Source organism: Chiloscyllium punctatum, chromosome 9 (assembly GCF_047496795.1).
Source record: "Chiloscyllium punctatum isolate Juve2018m chromosome 9, sChiPun1.3, whole genome shotgun sequence".
Lineage (NCBI taxonomy): Eukaryota > Metazoa > Chordata > Chondrichthyes > Orectolobiformes > Hemiscylliidae > Chiloscyllium > Chiloscyllium punctatum.
In genome coordinates, this window is record NC_092747.1 from 52,853,373 (window position 1) to 52,872,942 (window position 19,570).

Consider the following 19,570-nt stretch of genomic DNA (forward strand, 5'->3'; position numbering starts at 1 on the left):
CAGTGGTTTCCAAAACTTAGTTTGTATTACTTAAGATGATATTTTGGTGTAAAAGGACATCAGTGCTGGGACATCAACTTCTTACAATTTATACTAATGACATGGATGAAGGAAGGAAATGTATATGGTTGCCAAATTTGCTAGTGAAAAAGAATGGACAAAAAAAAACATTGCGAAGAAGACATAAGGAATAGGGATATACATAGGTTAAGCAAGCGGCGAAAGATCTAGCAAGAGGAGTATAATCTGGGAAAATACAAAAACTGCCCATTGTGACCGGAAGAATAAAGAAAAGAATATTACCTAAATGGTTAGAAATTGCAGTCTTTATACACAAAGGTGTCCTAGAGCATGATTTACAGAAGCTTAGTGTACAGATACAGCAACTAATGAGGAAAGCTAATAGAATATTATTAGTATTGTGAGGTGGATGAAGACAAAAGGAGGTTCATTATGTTTCAGTTAGACCAGGGTGGATGAAGACAAAAGGAGGTTCATTATGTTTCAGTTAGACCAGGGAATTTGTGAGACCATATCTGTAGTACTGTGTACTGTATTAGTCTCATTAGTTAAAGGAAGATGTAAAAGTACTGCAAGCAATTCAGAGTAGATTTAATAAACTAATACCTGGGAATGAGTGGAATGCCTTGGAAAGAAAGAATAGACAGGTTACGCTTGTATCAACTGGATACTTGGAAGAGTAATGGTGGCTTGATTAAAATACAAAAAAATTCTGAATCGTCTTGACAGAGTTAATAGCAAAAGGGTGTTTCCCCTTAGAGTCTAGAACTCAGGATCACTGTTTCTAAATAAGATGCCAACCCACTTAGGGAAAAAGATCAGATGTTTGTTTCCTGATTGAGGGTTGAGTGTCTTTGGAACGCTCTTCTTCAAAAGGCAGTAGAAGGACAGTGTTTGCATACTTTTAAGGCCAATGTAGACGGATTGTCAATAAGCAAGAGTATCAAACACTATTGGGATAGTGGAGAATATGGAGGAGTCAGATGAATTATGATCTTGTTTATGGGAAAGCAAGCTTGAAGGACTTAGTGGTCCTAATTTGTATGTTTTGTATCAACCTATCTTCTTTTTATACTTTTGACAGAAGTAGGTGAGGAGCAGATGGGGAGACAGCATAAAGATCCAATGAAAGAAACAAAAAAACACTATTTTCCAAAACCTTTCAATTCCAAAGAACAGACAAATTTGAGCCATAAATTCTGTTTCTCTGTCCACAGATGGTATGATAAATGTGAAGTACTCATTTAACATGCTATAAATGTCCTCAAGCTCTTTGCATAATTTGCCCTATTGGTCTCTAATGAGCTCTTTTTGTTACCTAGTTATCGTCTTCCCCTCAATATACTTACTGAATATCTTGGGATCCTCCGTCATTTTACCCTTTTTTTTTCTCCTAGTTGCTTTCATAATTTCCCACACTACACATTCAATGCTCCATTAGGGTCACAATTCTATTTGTCAAGACACACCCTTATTTCATCGATTTTGTCTATAATACTCCTTGGATTGAAGTAAAAGCTATCTAGCCTCACCTGACTTCCATGAAATTCAACACAGCTAAACTCCCTCTGGCTAGGTTCCTTATCCATAATATGCTTTGTCCCTATTGAACTGACACTGCGACCTCTCCCCCTGCCAAATTAGTTTAAGCTCCTGCCAATAGCATTATAAAACCCATCAGCAAAACATTGGCCCATTAGTGATAAATTTTTGACAGCATCATGCCTATATTAGCTGTTCTATGAATTTAAAAATTTATTTAAAAACAGTGTACCTGTTTTCCTAGCAGCTCACAAAAACGCCTGTGATCTTTCAAAGCATCCTGGATAGCTTGAATTTGCATAGAAACAGCAGATAGCACAGCTTCCTCTAAGCGATTAAACTCATCAAAGCAACCCCATGCGCCACATTTCACCAAACCAATAAAAATACGACCCATGGACTTCACATCTATGCCCTTTAGGAACAGAGAAAAAAAAATCAAATTTAATTTCTTTTGAAATTCACATTATTAAAGCATTCAATTTAAGCCATTAAAAATAAATTTAATACAAATATAAATGAGATGCACTGTTATGTTAGATAGTTGAGCTTCATTGCTGTACATTCTGGGAGTGGAGTTATGCTAACACCTACCAAAGACTACTTCTGAAAGTTTAACACAATAGCCTCTTTGACGATCTGAACTCTGAAGCAGCTGGAAGCCAGATTATCACGAAGTAAAAGGGTGTAAGTATATTCAACATCAATCAAAGCTTATTTTCCATGGATATCTGCTGATGTATCTTATTAGTTATTCTCCTAACCAGTATGTGATCCAAATAAAAACCCATTGCTACATTTCTGCCCAGTCATTTGCACCAGGTAGTGCTGATATCAGGAATATTTTTGAGTATAGTGCTTAGCAACACCACAAAGAGAATCGGTGACTATTTTCCCAAAGCACAAGCGGTAGTTGTTAGCCATAAAAATCACAAAGACCCTCAAAGTATTTTCCAGAAGGACACTTATGCTTTTGAAGAAATCTAGGAAACATATTTATTTGGCCTACTGAAAACATGTGATAGTGATCTCTACCATATTCTAACTAATTTAGTCAGTGCATTGAGTGCATTGGGATGTCATGTTACGGCTGTACATCATTGATTAGGCCACTTTTGGAGTACTGTGTTCAATTCTAGTCGCACTGTTATATGAAAGATGTGAAACTTGAAATGGTTCAGGAAAGATTTATAAGGATGTTGCCAGGGTTGAAGGGTTTGAGCTATAGGAGAGGCTAAATAGGCTGGTGCTATTTTCCCTGGAGCATCGGAGGCTGACCTTATACAAGTTTATAAAATCATGAAGGCATGCATAGGGTGAATAGCCACGGTCTTTTTCCTAGGGTAAGGAAGTCCAAAACTAGAGGGTATAGGTTTAAGGTGAGAGGGGAAATACTTAAAAGGGGCCTAAGGGGCAACTTTTCCATGCAGAGTGTGATGCATATATGGAATGAGGGGCCAGAGGAGATGGTGGTGACTGATACAACTACAAGATTTGAAAGGTACATGGATGGGTATCTGAATTGTAAGGGTTGAGAGTGATATGGTTAAATGTTGGTAAATGGGACTAGATTAATTTAAGATATCTGGTCAATTGGATGAGTTGGACCAAAGGGTCTGTTTCCGAGCTATACATCTCTATGATTTTATGACTCTAATAGTGCAAGAAAAACAGGCCTGCAAGAAACAGCTTCACTAAAATTAATCAAAGTCTTGACAGTGGAAAGAAACTTTTTCATATTTTCAGTTTCCCACAGGAGTTGCTATCCAGAGTGAAGGCAGCCACACCACGAGGTCTCAACATATTTGTTCCATCAGCTATTTTTATCAGCAGAAGGAAGGGGAACTGCTTGACTGCCCATAAATCAAAAGTGGACACCCAATTTAGTTAACTCTTAGGCTCAAGACTTAAGGCCATTTTCCAAGTTGCTAGTGTTCCGCATGACAGCTTCCCAAATTTAGGGAGGTTGCCAGGTACTTAAAGTGGCTTCTTGTGGGTGCAGATATACAGTAAGGGAGCCACCAGTTGCAAAGTTTGGCCCAGGCCCATACATCACTGCTGAAGAAGTTACCTCTCCAACTGTACAGGCCAGCTTTGCAGAGGAGCAAATCAGTTACCTCCCTCATATTGCGCCTACAGCAGAGTTCAATTCTCTCAGTAGCACTGTCGAGTTTGGAGTGTTGTTGGAACTCTAATCAGGTTAGCTTCGTATGCTGTTCAGCCAATGACTTTAAAAACAAATATGGGTCCCACAATGCCCAAATAATTGTCCATTGTCAAGAAGATTGCTGCTGCAGGCCCCTGGCCACCCATATACTGTCCTGTTACTTCAAATTGTTTACCTGCTGTCGGTACTGCATTTGTCTCTAATGCATTATAAAAAATGAACAAAAATTGTAAAGAGGTTCTAAATAATTACCTCATCGCAGTTAAAAACAAGGACCTGTCGGCCAATCAGGCCACCTAAAGCTTTCACAGACTCTGTCTTGCCAGTGCCAGCTGGTCCATATGGGTTTCCTCCTAGCCCCATTTTCATGGCCTGAGTAAGAGTCAGATAGCACTTGTCTGTAAGAGAAGTGTGAACCAGCTTTGGAGCATTGCCCTGTTACAGAATTAATAAAGCCATATTGTTAATAGACTCATTATAAAAAGTTTCATCACAGTTTATTTATATAGGATTTGTTTTTATTTCATGGGATAATGTGTTTTTGCACATCATTGGATTGCCACTTGAAACTTTCCCCAGTTGGATACTGCTCCATATTTATGCTTAAACTTTCCAAGCCCATCTTTTTCAAAAAAATGTGGAGGGCACCTTGGAACTCCATCAGTGGAGAAATGTTGGGGGAATGTTGGACACATCCCAATTTTACAGCAGTAGCTGTTGAATGCGATGTTTAAATGTCCAGTCTTTCCAAATTTGTGATTGGGTGGTTGAATGGGTAGATGGATGAGATATATGGTAGGTACAGTATTATGGACGAGAGCAAATCCCCTCAAAATATACATAAGATAGCCTAGACTCTAACATTTTGTTATTTTAAAGGGAAATGTAAGGTGCTGTGTTCCAGATGCATTGCGATTGGTCAACAGACTGGATTTAAAGCAAAGCACACTTTATTCATCCACTATAGTCAAAATACCACAAAAGAAAGAAGGAATTGAAATAACCTAACTCTACTGGAAAACTTAACAGAATAATACAAACAGAAACTATGACTAATTAACTGTTCCAATACAGTGACATCCCACAAACACACCGTTGCTAAAAGATTAATTCAGAAAACAGATTGTCTCACATACAATACCAGTAGCAGGCAGAGTACCTACAGCTTTTAGCTGTAACTGAGAGAGGGAAAAAATAGCTTCCATCTTTTCAATGCACCAACAGCAACTTCTGAAAGCTAAAACTAAAATTCTTAGCCCTAACTCAACTCTAGGCTTTAAACAATTGAATTTTTATTTATTAAATTTAAGTTCCACCAGCTGTCAAAGGGCTGTTGTGATACAGTGGTAGCGTCTCTATGTTTGGATCACATGGCTTCAGATCAAGTCCTACCTGCTGTGGATGTAGGTTGATTAGAAATTATCTATACTTTGTCCCCAGAGCATTAATCTAGGCTAAAGATTCACAATATAGTCATATTGACATTATGATAGTATCTACTGATGCGGGGGGGGGGGGGGGGGGGGGGGGTTGCGCATATCAACGAGCATAACATAACCTAACCTTTCATTCAAATATATTTTCATTCTGAAGGGATTCTAAAAGGTCCACTAAAATAGAACACAGAGGAGTATTATTGGACACTGAGATATTGCTGAATGAAGATTTTTGAAAGAATTAAATACAACTTACTAAGTATGTGGCACTAACTCCAGTTCAATGAAGACAGAGGGCTGAGCTATAAATCTTCTCAAAACTCACTAGGTGCTGTTGAATTTGAGTACTTAGAGAATTTGACACTAAAGAGTATTTTAAAAGGAAATTTGTATCTTACCCAGTCTGGCTTATAGCAATGTGGTTGCCTCTTAACTACTAGCCAGTTCAAGGACTGTTAGTGCAGCAAATGCTGGGATTGCTACATTCTAAGAAAGATTAAAGAACTTACTACTTAGAAGTTGCAAGTCTAAATGAGGTAAAGGAATGAAGTGATCACAGGTAACAATACGCCAACCATTAAAAATTGCAACAGAAAGTGCTGGAGAAACCCAGCAGTGCTAGCAGCATCTGTGCAGAGAGAAACAGAGTTAACATTTCAAGTCCAATATAACTCATCTTCAGCAATCCAAAGAGTCATATTAGACTCAAAGTATTAACAAAGATTTAACTCTGTTTTTCTCCCTTCACATGCTGCCAGACCTGCTGAGTTGCCCCAGCACTTTGTTTTTATCTTATTTCAGATCTCCAGCATCTGCAGTACTTTGCTTTTATTAAAAATTACACACAGGTTAGCAAGGTCATAAAACAGGAAAATCAAGCAGCAAGGTTTATAGTTCAAGAGATAGAACTGAAAAGTAAAAAAGGTTATGCTAAACTGTATCAAACCTTACTTGTACTGTGCACACTTCTGGTTGTCATATGATAAGAAGGATACTGAAACACTGAAGAGGATCAGAGAAGATTTACGAGAATGACACAGATACATACTATGCGGGTGAACACATGAGGATTGTCAGGTTTAGTCTCTTTGGGAAAATAAAGCAACAGGCTAACTAATTAAAGTCTTTACACTTACGGGAAATGAGTGGATACAAATAAAATGTTTCTTTCCTCTCTTGGGCAAAAAGCAGAAATAGAGTCGAGCAATATAAGCCAGTCATCAAGAAATTCAATTGAAACTCATCCTTTATCTGTACTGTAGGGATTCTATGATTCTATTCCATGATTCTAAACTTCATTCCCTAAACAGACAGCAGTTTTAAAAAACCATCTATCCTAAGAGATTCATTCAGAAAGTGGCCACAACTTTTATCACGTATGTTGTCCACTAGTATAAGTTGGAAGAATAGTGCAGATACTAGTGGGCTTACTGTATTTTCTTATTCATAGTTTTCATACATACTACTGTATTTTAAGAGGGGTTTTAAGGGAAAAGAATTCGTTTATAGCCACTTATTTTTCTTTAACTCTATACCTAAACCGAATTTCCTAATAATCTGTTTATCATTTTACAAAATGGAGTAACAACAAGAAACATTTTATAAGATCGATCCATTTACTGAAAAGTCTATCATCACTTGTTACACTTCTAGGTCTTCAACACTGAAATATTCCACTTTATTTCCCAAAAAGGTAAATGAACAGTAAAAATGTTTGTAGACATAATAGATGCTTTGAAGCAAGTAAAAATGTGTTGAAAGAATCACCAATGTATTGAAATAGAGAATAAAGTTCAATATTGGCAGGAGCACAAATACTTAGTCACCAAATAGCAGCTGTTATACATTTCACTCACTGGAAAAGGAAATCAAGTGGACAAATTTTAAATGATTTTTTGCTGTAGAACCTGTAGCAGCCCCTTGTTCCAAAGCTGTATTTTATCCTCACATAGTAAGATTATATTGAAGCCGCTTCACAACATAAACAGATCATGTGTAATTTTGTTTTGAGAGCCAAACCTTTAACTCTTACACACTAAGTACATGTTATAAAATCTTTAGTGACCTGTCTAGGACTACTTCATACACTTTTGGTGCAGATTGGCAAAATATATTCTGTCATATTTATGACTTCCTTACACATTAAAGCCACGCCATGGCTTGAACTTTCACCAAGTTGGGATAGTTCAGGAGCTCTTTAAAAATGGTGGTGTGGTGGGGAGGGGGAGGAAATGCCCAAGACCCGAATTCTTCCACCCTGATCCTGGTGTTTCAGATTTTTGGCCAGTCTTTTTAAGGGTGTGGATTAATTCGGGTTGCAACTCAGCACCCTCACTCTTGCTCTGACTAGCTCTTTTGCAGGGATAGGTATCTCCTAGACCTCTAGGTAAAAACAATGACTGCAGATGCTGGAAACCAGAGTTTAGATTAGAGTGGTGCTGGAAAAGCACAGCAGTTCAAGCAGCATCCGAGGAGCAGTAAAATCAACGTTTCGGGCAAAAGCCCTTCATCAGGAATACAGGCAGAGTGTCTGAAGGGTAGAAAGATAAAGGAGAGGAGGGTGGGGATGGGGAGAAAGTAGCATAGAGTACAATTGGTGAGTGGGGGAGGGGATGAAGGTGATAGGTCAGGGAGGAGGGTGGAGTGGACAGGTGGAAAGGAAGATAGGCAGGTAAGACAAGTCATGGGGACGATGCTGAGCTGGAAGTTTGGAGCTGGGGTGAGGTGGGGGAAGGGGAAATGAGGAAACTGGGGAAGTACTGGGGATGCCCTGGGGTGAAGTGTTCCGAGGTGGAAGATGAGGCATTCTTCCTCCAGGCGTCGGGTGGTGAGGGAGCGGCGGTGAAGGAGGACCAGGACCTCCATGTCCTTAGCTGAGTGGGAGGGGGAGTTGAAATGTTGGGCCACAGGGCGGTGTGGTTGATTGGTGCGGGTTTCCGGAGATGTTCCCTAAAGTGCTCTGCTAGGAGGCGTCCAGTCTCCCCAATGTAGAGGAGACCGCATCGGGAGCAACGAATACAATAAATGATATTGGTGGATGTGCAGGTGAAACTTTGATGGATGTGGAAGGCTCCTTTGGGGCCTTGGATGGAGGTGAGGGAGGAGGTGTGGGTGCAGGTTTTGCAATTCCTGCGGTGGCAGGGGAAGGTGCCAGGATGGGAGGGTGGGTTGTTGAGGGGCGTGGACCTGACCAGGTAGTCACGAAGGGAACGGTCTTTGTGGAAGGGGGAAAGGGGTGGGGAGGGAAGTATATCCCTGGTGGTGGGGTCTTTTTGGAGGTGGCGGAAATGTCGGCGGATGATTTGGTTTATACGAAGGTTGGTAGGGTGGAAGGTAAGCACCAGGGGGATTCTGTCCTTGTTACGGTCGGAGGGGTGGGGGCTGAGGGCAGAGGTGCAGGATGTGGACAAGATGCGTTGGAGGGCATCTTTAACCACGTGGGAAGGGAAATTGCAGTCTCTAAAGAAGGAGGCCATCTGGTGTGTTCTGTGGTGGAAATGGTCCTCCTGGGGAGTAGATACAGCGGAGGCGGAGGAGTTGGGAATACGGGATGGCATTTTTGCAAGAGGTAGGGTGGGAAAAGGTGCAATCCAGGTAGCTGTGGGGATCGGTGGGTTTGTAAAAAATGTCGGTGTGAAGTTGGTCGTCATTAATGGAGATGGAGAGGTCCAGGAAGGGGAGGGAGGTGTCAGAAATGATCCAGGTAAATTTAAGGTCAGGGTGGAATGTATTGGTGAAGTTGATGAATTGCTCAACCTCCTCGCGGGAGCACGAGGTGGCGCCAATGCAGTCATCAATGTAGTGGAGGAAGAGGTGGGGAGTGGTGCCGGTGTAATTACGGAAGATGGACTGTTCTACGTAGCCAACAAAGAGACAGGCATAGCTAAGGCCCATACAGGTGCCCATGGCTACCCTTTTAGTCTGGAGGAAGTGGGAGGATTTGAAGGAGAAATTGTTAAGGGTGAGGACAAGTTCAGCCAAACAAATGAGTGTGTCGATGGAAGGGTACTGTTGGGGACATCAGGAGAGGAAGAAACAAAGGGCTTGGAGGCCCTGGTCATGGCAGATGGAGGTGTAGAGGGACTGGATATCCATGGTGAAGATGAGGCGTTGGGGGCTGGGGAAACGGAAATCTTGGAGGAGGTGGAGGGCATGGGTGGTGTCTCGAATGTATGTGGGGAGTTCCTGGACTGGGGGGGATAGGATAGTGTTGAGGTAGGTAGAAATGAGTTCAGTGGGGCAGGAGCATGCTGAGACAGTGGGTCGGCCAGGGTGGTCAGGCTTGTGGATCTTGGGAAGGAGGTAGAACCGGGCAGTGCGGGGTTCCCGGACTATGAGGTTGGAAGCTGTGGGTGGGTGATCTCCTGAGGTGATGAGGTTCTGTATGGTCTGGGAGATGATGGTTTGGTGATGGGGTGTGGGGTCACGGTCGAGGGGGCGGTAGGAAGAGATGTCCTCGAGTTGATGTCTAGCTTCAGCGGTGTAGAGGTCAGTGCGCCAGACTACCACTGCGCCCCCTTTATCTGCTGGCTTGATGGTGAGGTCGGGATTGGAGGGCTGCGCGTTGTGAGGGTGAGAGGTTAGAGGTTAGAGTGAGGGTAGACGGGTTGAGGTGGTTAATATCCTGGCAGCAGTTGGAAATGAAGAGGTCAAGGGCGGGTAATAAGCCAGCACGGGGTGTCCAGGTGGATGCAGTGTGTTCTGAAGTTTTCATGGAGTCAGGTCAGACTTTTAAAGAATTAGTTAACAGCACTCAAGTATCTCTCCAAAACCAGAAATCTGGAAATTTTACCTGCTTCAAGGATAAAAATACAGGCCAAAATGTCTATTTTCAAAACCTTAAAGACAGAATCTTAAATGGATGGATCATGAACATCATTAATTAGAGCCTGATAAAGCAGCACCTGGTATTCATAGGTATACTGGAACTCGGCATCCACCATTTGAATATAACAGTTATTGTCTGGTTTCATGTAGAACCGAAGCTGTTTCTTCCAAGCCCAGTCTGAAGTGTTGCAAACCTGTGCTTGATTCAACTGCTTAACTACTTCAATGTTGTGAATGATGTCAAGAATTAGGGCTTTGAGCTTCAACTCCAGAACAGTAGTTTCTGAAAACACACAAACATACAAAATAGAGCCTCAGAGACTAAGATACAAACATTCTCTTAAGAAATGAAGATGTAGATTGGCTAAGTAACAAGGACTGGACTCATTTTGAATTGCTCAAGCATGGAGCTAGCAGCACAGAAGTAATGGGCCAAATAACCTCCTTTTGCATTGAAAACTTCCACAGTTCTGTTCTTAATGAGAATATGAGGTTAAACCAGCCTAAACACAATCTGTCCTTGTTAATTTGAATATAACAGTTAATTAATCTGCAACTCATATGAGCTTTGCAAAATATCCATCTCAGTCAGGAGGTTGATTATCAATTTTAAGACTGATGCCAAATTGAAACAGGTAGAAAATAAGGTACAGTATGAGAATGAGAAATTGAGCTGTTTTATATTCTTCTGGACACTCCCCCACCCCAAAAACAAATAATTCTTTAATTGTGGCTTGTAATATTGTACATCAAAGATGTAAATGATCTTAGGTTTCAGTGGCTGGCTATGAGCTGCCATTAGGGTGACAACATGTCAGAATCTGAGCTATCATGTGGGCTACAAATACTGTAGATGAACACCTGCCACCCTAATTTCTGGAATCCCAAAGAATATATTCTATGTATCCTCTAGGGTGGCAGGGTGGCTCAGTAGTTAGCACTGCTGCCTCACAAACCCAGGGATACCAGTTCAATTCCATCCTCGAGTGACTGTGTGGAATTTACACATTTTCCAAGTGTCTGTGGGGGTTTCCTCTGGGTGTTCCAGTTTCCTCTCACAGTGTCCAGGGATGCGCAAGCTAGGTGAATTAGCCATGGGAAATGCAGGGATAGGGGGGTCTGGGTGGATGCTCTTCGGAGGGTTGGTGTGGATTCATCGGGCCAAATACCTGTTTCCACACTGTAGGGATTTTATGATGATTCCTATTTCATCATCAGGCACACAAGTACGTTGATGACTCTCAGTTCTACTTCACTTAGACCTCTCTCAATACTTTCATTGTCTCTAGTTTGTAAAATGTTTGTCTGCCATCCAGTCCAAGCAGAAATTCCCTCCAGCTAAATAAGAAAAAGCAAAGCCATTGCCTTCAACTCCCCACCACAAACCCTGTCTCAGCTACTGACTCTTTTCCCTTTTTCTGGCAACTAACTAAGGCAGAACCAGTTCAGTCACAGCCTCAGTATCATCTTTGACGCAGAGACGCAATCCTAACCATACTTCAAGGAAACTGTCCATGTCCTGCTCTGCAATATCACCTAATTCCACTTCTGCCTCACCCTACCTGCTGTTGAATCCTTTGTCCATACATTTGTTACTACCCGGACTTCACTAATACACCCTTCAATCTTACCTAATTTAACATCAGCCAAAGCTCGGCTGCCCATATCCTAACTCAGGTCTAGTTCGCATATCCCTGCTGTGCTTGATAACTTACATTGGTTCCTATGTTGAGTAATCTATTGATTTTACCATTCTCCTTCACTTCCCAAATACTCCCTGATTTGCTGACTTTTCTTTCCCTCCAGAATTTTTGTACTTAAATCAAGACTGTGGATGAAGTCTCCCACCAAATAATTCTGGCAAAGCTCACGTAAACATTGGTTCGCAAATTATTAGTTCATAGGTACTGTCAATGACACCTTCTATCATTTTACTGGAGACTGGGATGTCGCTCATAGGATGTACTTGCCAGGTTTCAGTTATGTTTGTTTTAGTAGACTGATTGCACCTCGACACATAGGAGCCAGTACAGTACTAGATTCAATGAAATAACAGGGCTCTAGGCATCAATCACTTTCATGTAAGGTATTCAGCAGTACAACCAGAATATTATCGGGGCCCAGTACTTCTATCTAGTGCACCCAGCCATTTGTTAATGTAACTTTAAATTGGACCATAAAACCACAACAATATATAGGTAAACATTAATTGTATATGAAGAACTAAATTTAAACAATTAAAGTCCAAATATTACATAAAACAAAACATTATGATCTTTAATCAGTTTTACAGTAAAGTAGACTGATAATGTAATTAATTGAAAAACTGATGATTAAAATTTGATTCTTTTAACCCTTCAAAAAATTGGTCACTAATAAATGCCCATACAAGTATGTCCACACATTCTGTAGATTCTTACCAGCATTTCCTGTTTCCTCACTATAAGAGTCTATACTTGTGTAGTTTTCCAATTTTGCCATCAGCTCTACATCTAGCTGCTGCAAGCTATGGTTCTTTATAGCATTTTCAACTTCTTCGGTAAATTGAATTTGTTCGGCCAAACATAAAATCTGAGAACAGATAAGAAATGAAATAATGATAAATACAGAAAAGTTAGAAAAATAAGTAAACTCCAAAACATCAGATATCATATATTTCTAATTATAAAGTATAACTTTGGCTGCAAGATGGAAACAAATTTGTTAGCATAATTAATTGGAATTAAATTTCTCATAAAGGGCTAATTCTGGATGAATTCTCATATTTATTTTCTAAGTTGCATTGTTTGAAACGGTGCAAGTTAAATATGTTTTCGGACTATCTTGACTTGCTGAAAGCAGTCTTTCTTTACAAAGGTGAAATTTAAAACCCAGTTATTTGCAAAAACAAAAATTTATTGACAAAAGCAAAATGTTGGATGTTGGATATCTGATACAAGCACAGAAAACACTGGAGAAACTCAACAGCTCAGTCTGCATCTGCGAAGAGGAGAAACTGAGTTAATATTTTGATACTGATATGACTCTGGAATGAATCTGCAGAGATTTAATCTTTGGTGCTCCTTTAGTTGCTTTTGACAAAATATTACGAGATATACAAAGCTTGCAAGAGATGTAAATTAATAACTGTGACTCAATGCAAAAGGATCCAACTATATGACTGAGAAATTGGCTAACATGTCTTTACTCAGAGACCTTTCGGATCCTATTTATTTTATACATTGTATATTTTAAAAATGCACACATTTAAACAAAAACAGATATTCTTTGCAATGCCTTTAACTCCATATCATGAGTCTAGCTCCAGAATTGAATCTAGCATTTAAAAGTTGTAGGGTTAACAGAAATAATCAGCTCATCCATTTGCTGGCTGGATTATGAAATATTGCTTTTTCTGAAAACATCTTATAGATTGCCCAAATGCATGTTAAATACAATTAAAGATCATAAGCCCACAAGATACAGCAGCAGATGTAGGCCATTCACCACAGGTCTATTACACCATTTAATGAGAACATGGTTGATCTGTTAATCCTCAATGACATTTCTCACTTTTTTGCCATAAACCTTGATTCCTTTACTGATTAAAAAATCTGTCTCAGCCCTGATTATACTTAAAGACAAGCCTTGACAGCACTCTGTTGTAAAGTATTCCACAATTCATTACTCTTTGAGAAAATAAAATCATCCTCAATTTTGCGTTAAATATTTGATCTCTTATTCTGCGATTACGCCCACTGGTCTTAGACTCTCCAACAAGGAGAAGCAATCTCTCCACATCTATCCTGTCAAGTCCCCCAAAGAATTGAGTTTGTTTCAATGAGGTAACTTCTCATTCTTCTACATTCCAACGAGTACAGGCATGCCAGGTTAACATCTCCTCAAATGACAAGCCCTCCACACGTGGTATCAGCCGAGTGAACCTTCTCTGAACTACCTTCAATGCCTGTATGTCTCTCTACAGATAAAGGGCCCAAAACTGTTCACAGTATTGCAACTCTGGTCTGACTAGTACTTTGTCTAGTTTTAACAAAACCTCCCTACTTTTGTATTCCACTTGTTTTGAAATAAAGACCAACATTCCAAGTTACTGTTATTTTGATATATTATAAACCAAATCTTTATTCTCTTCTATGATTTGTGCCATCAAAACCTTGTACTTTTCTGCTTCTATGTAATTATCTTGTGAATACATCTGTTAATTTTAGCCTAATGTTATGCTACTACTCACTTCCTTTTAAGAAGGTGTTGTGGACACATCATGTAGTTTCTGGTTATTTAACTGTATAATAAACAATAATTACCTCATTCTCGGTACACAGTTCATGGGAGACTCATTCAGTTCATGAAATCTTTTATCACAGTAACCACGTTAAATTGTGTTTAAGCAGAAAGTTCAAACCATGTCAATGGGTTTAATGATGACGCTATAATCTAATCTGTCCACTTATTGTACATCGAATCATGGCAGAAAAACACTACTTGCTCAGAGCTGATGTCGTGTCCAAAAATCAGTTTTACATTTAATATTTTGTATTCGTATTAGCTGTGCTGCAGCCAGTTCACATTAGGCTTACTGTCAATTATGTACACTGATGGTCTTACCAAAGGACTAGTAATGGATATTACTATGTTTATTGAGAAATTATTTATTAAAGTATGGGGAAAACTATAATTAATTTATATTACAAATTTTCAACATAAGTTTTATTTATTTAAATTATTACAAAATAATATATTTTTCTGAAATTGTTGAAACTATCACCATTTTTATATCTGTCATCAAACTGCAACACCATTATTATACAAAGGTTTCAAGACACAAACAAACCAGGACATTAAGGAGTAAACATGTCCAATACCTGTGATGGAAAACGTAATGGATCAATTGCACCTTGTGATTGTTTCCAAGCTGCAATGCACTCAACTAACAAGTGCTTCAAAGTTTCTTTCATTACTTCAGCCAAATTGTTCAGCCATACCTGATTAAAAGAATAGAATGCTGGTTAGATTCACAAATCTCACGATTAATTAGATTGTGCATTATTTTTCATAAACTGGTAGTCAAATAGCATCACCTCAACATCATCTATAACACGAATTTTGCTTTTTAAAGGCACAACTTCACCATCCAAAGACTTCATTGCAATAATGTGCTTGAAATCGTCATCAAAATCCACACTGTTAATACCTGGAAACAAACATAAATCAATAATACCACAAATGTTAAACATGTAAAAACTATCACATTTAGAAAATAATTTAATTCAAAACTGAACTTGTCAAAATTGCATTGGTGCAACAATCTCGAAATCTGTATTTTGAATAAATAGTAGTCACAGATGTATGTATTCTGCAGTTTGCAAGTACAGGATAACCAAAGTTTATCCCATTGCTGCACACATACTAAGCAGAATCTTCAAGGCCAAACCAAAGCTTTTAGAGGGGGTTGAATTTAATTGGGTGGGAAACAGACATTTAGCTTCCCAATGATGGATTAAAATCTTAGCATTAAAAACTCAGGAATTTCAAGGAGGACAACTTTCCCAACCTTAACCTTCCCTTTGCATTCATTAGCAAGCCACAATGACGATGAACATCCCAGTTGACTGCAGTTACCTCAACTGGGTACAGTTTTATTATGGGAAAATTTTGTGTTTGCACACCAGACTACAGATAAGAGGCATGGACATGGCAGGATCAACATCTTCCTCTCAGCTCCAGTGAGTACAATTATCCTCAATGTCTTGGTTCTTTCTTTACCAAGCCATCTCCTTTCAAAAATGGTTACAGTGTAAGTAAACGTAAGCCTCAGTAGGTCAACAGTCAAAATGAGGCAGTCATACTAGCTGACACCAGTAAACCACAGGCAGAGGAACTGAATTCAAAAGGGGACTCAATTCAAAAGGAGACTGAATATAAAAGCTTCAGAGGAAAGTAAAATGGAATAGTAGGCAATGGAACCTGAAGTGTAGTTGTAGGGGCTACTGGCGGGATACTGCGGAATGGAGGGAGGAAAAGAGAATGCAAAAGGAAGAATCAAAGTGATAGTGGCAAAGAGGTATGGTAACCCTAAGAAGAAGCGCACCCAACTCTCAATAGCAGTAATTATGTTGGTGGGGAAGGTTTTCCACGTTTAGCCATGCAAAGGTATCCATAGGCCTATGTATTTGAAAGTTAAGGACATGGGGGTGAAAAAGTTTGCAGCCTGTAGAGTCCAAGGTTTCAATAATGAAGGGAGTCAAGAGTCAGACTGAGCTAATTACTACATTAATAGAAAACAATGTACACAATTTGCAAAGATCTTGTATGTGGCAGAATGAGGAAAAGAAAAACTAGTCAAGGATCATGAAGGATTCATTTCACCATGTTGAAGTGGCTATATCACAGACTTTCACCAAAGAAATGAGCAACCTAATAAAGGTCCAAAGGATAGTTTGACATTATCAAAATGAAAACATCTCATTCCTCACATTATTCACAGATCAGCTTTTCTATGCCAGATGTTGGACAAACAAAATCCAGCAATTGGAGGAGGCCAAGAAGGAGGAAGAAAAGAAGGATGAATACACAAAGCCAACAAACCAGTGACATAATGCACTTGTGGTTGAGATGGTGCAATGCAAACAGAGTATCAAAAGTGGATAAACCCAGGCCTTGTAGATACCTGCTGATCAGTGAAAGGTAGTGCCAGAGATGTCTTTACTTGAGGGAAGCCATCACTTACAACTGCCACCTCCTGCAGGCAGATCTGCAACTGGGTGAGTTGGAAGTTAGTGGTTTTGCCTGTGGCATTTTAGAACACATTCACATAGAAATACCTATCCAACAGCTCTTTTCAAACCTAATCTAAGGACATGCATGGTACCTGCCAAGTACATTTGTGAGCTCACTGATGCTATTTATAGAAAATCACAGAATTCACCCAGTTCACCAATTCAGAAAGCTAAGAAGCCCGAATCATCAGATTTGCAACCAGCACTGGGTTCCCTTGGGAAAAATGGGCCATTGACTGCTCATTTATGGCACTCAGAACCTCATGGATCATTCACTCCTGAACAGGAAGAGGTTTCACTCCCTCAAAATCCACCTCAGAGTCATAAAGCATGGAAACATACCATTCGGTCTGACCAGACTAAAATATGTTAGTATTGGCACAGTGGCTCAGTGGTTAGCACTGCTACATCACAGCGCCAGGGACCTGGGTTCAATTCCCGCCTCGGGCAACTGTCTGTGTGGAGTTTGCACATTCTCCCTGCATGGGAGAATGTCTGCATGGTTTTGCTCTGGTTTCCTCCCACAGTCCAAAGATATGCAGGTTAGGTGAATTGGCCATGCTAAATTGCCGATAGTGTTAGGTGGGTTAGTCAGGGGTAAAAGAAGGGGAATGGGTCTGGGTGGGTTGTTCTTTGGAGGGTCGGTGCGGACTTGTTGGGCCGAAGGGCCTGTTTCTACACTGTAGGGAACCTAATCTAATTGTATTGATATACTATATTAGATATTTAGTGAATGGGCAGTGATGGGGTTCCAACCTGGTGGAAAAGTGGTGATGAGTATTGTCCCTGTACATGTATAATCTGACCAGGTCCTTGGAATGTTGTCACAAAGGGCTCTGTGTGGACAAGGAAAGGGGGCTAATGAAAGATCCTTAATGGAATTTGAGACATAATGTTGCAGGAGCAATGCTGTAAATAGTCTGACTACAAGTCAATCAGTAAAGATCGCATTAGAAGAAGGATGACTAGGGAAGTTTGTGCATAATGTCACAAGCACAGAAGAGATCATTTGTAGCTTTGATTACATTGTTTCACTGATAAATTGGGAAAATTCAAAAATGGAGTTGCAGGGAAAACTGGACATGAATTTGGATGGACTGTTTTGTTTCCTTCAAAATGTATTTTTTATAAACATGTATTTTTAAACTCAATTGTATTAGATAGCTCAATATTCTTTCCCTGAATGTAATAATTGCAAACAGCTTCTTGTTAGATAAAATTGATAACCATGATGAGAAAAAAAATTCATGTTCTGCTTGTTACTCAAAGAGCAGGTACTGATGATAAACTTTGTTAAACATTAGCACACCAGAGAATACAACCTTTTGTGGATTTTCATTTATTTATCCGGTGACTGCAATTACATATATCAATGCAGATGTTAAACAATAGTGTAATTCTGTTTTCAGTGGAAAGCACAATTGAATTTAATAACACTTCATTTTCAGAAACCTTTCAGTCAGTTTTCATATTCTTCAACAATGAAACTTTTTCACGTCACTGATTTAAAGATGATCAAAATAAGATCACAAGTCAACTAAGAGGTATGATTAGGTAGCAAGATAACATAATTAGAAAGTAAGCCATACCAGCAAAAAGCTTTCGGAGATGAGATTGAATAATAGAAGGATTTGTAGATTGCCCTAAGATTTCCAGTAAATCATCATCGCCAATGAAATAAAACCGTGGGAATGCTGACCGTTTTTCCTAGATGGAGAATTTTGAAGATATCAAAATCCATTTATCAATCAGAGAATGGTACAGTAATTACTTCCCAAAAAGACATCCATTTTCCTATTTATCAATGCTGCTACATGGGAATACATATTCCTACATCCATTGAGTGACACTTCATACAATTAGATTTATGTTGCACAGAACAGCTTTCAAATAGCCTTATAAAATCTTTTAAAAATGAATCTTTATATAGGTAACTTTTCCGTATTTCTAAGAAATATTTTATAACAGGTAACAGAATAATGAAGCATTTGAGAGAATTATCAACAAAGGCCCTGGGAAATTCAGTTCATTACCAAAATCTTTTATCATACAATAGCATAGCCACAATGAGAGAGAAAGGCACAATTCAATGTGGTACAATTAGCTTAATCAACCTGGCTGAAAACAGACAAGATCAGGTCCCTACCTACTTTATAACAAATATGACTTAATTCTGCACTGCAGTTAATAAATATTACAAATTAGGCAAACCAAAATTTGTTCTTAGTTTGGAGCTGCTAAGACAATGCTTTCTAAAATTATTCTCATTTTGAATTCATTTTGTAGCTTGAAAATTGCGATTACACCAGACCACCCAAGTTAAGAGTGGGAAGGGGGATAGAATTGTGTCAGTTGGGAGTTGGGGGGGAATTGGTTAGGGGGGTGGAGTTTGGATAACTGATATTAAATACCAAGGGAAACATTTAGCTGCAGAGATTGCCTTCTCACAGGCATTTCTTTTGCGAGAGCATTCAGATCTTAAAATATTGATCTGTCTGGCAACACCCGTGGAGAGAAAAATTGAGTTAAGTGTCCAAGACTAAAGACTCTCATTTGATTCAAAAGAATAGTCTTTGGACTCAAAACATTAACCGTTTCTCTCTCCACAGATACCTGCTGAGTTTCTTCAGCATTTGTTTTAGATTAATTTAGATTCCCGACAGTGTGGAAACAGACCCTTCAGCCCAACAAGTCCACACCAACCCTCTGAAGAGTAACCCACCCAAACCCATTCCCCTACCCAATATTTACCCCTGACGTGGCAATTTAGCATGGCCAATTCACCTGACATGCACATCTTT

The 19,570-nt window shown here is 39.5% G+C and overlaps 1 protein-coding gene across 2 annotated transcripts in view; it reads right to left on the bottom strand.

Moving 5' to 3' along the window:
- Window positions 1-19,570, bottom strand: part of dync2h1 (dynein cytoplasmic 2 heavy chain 1) — a 571,463-nt gene that overhangs the window by 449,272 nt on the left and 102,621 nt on the right. For both annotated transcript variants that reach the window (XM_072577509.1, XM_072577508.1), the window contains exons 29-35: window positions 18,359-18,476; window positions 15,072-15,184; window positions 14,856-14,975; window positions 12,414-12,564; window positions 10,071-10,276; window positions 3,983-4,165; window positions 1,796-1,978 (exon numbers count right to left, since the gene is read on the bottom strand). In XM_072577509.1, coding sequence (XP_072433610.1) covers window positions 1,796-1,978; window positions 3,983-4,165; window positions 10,071-10,276; window positions 12,414-12,564; window positions 14,856-14,975; window positions 15,072-15,184; window positions 18,359-18,476 — 1,074 coding nt within the window. The remainder of the gene's footprint in view (window positions 1-1,795; window positions 1,979-3,982; window positions 4,166-10,070; window positions 10,277-12,413; window positions 12,565-14,855; window positions 14,976-15,071; window positions 15,185-18,358; window positions 18,477-19,570) is intronic.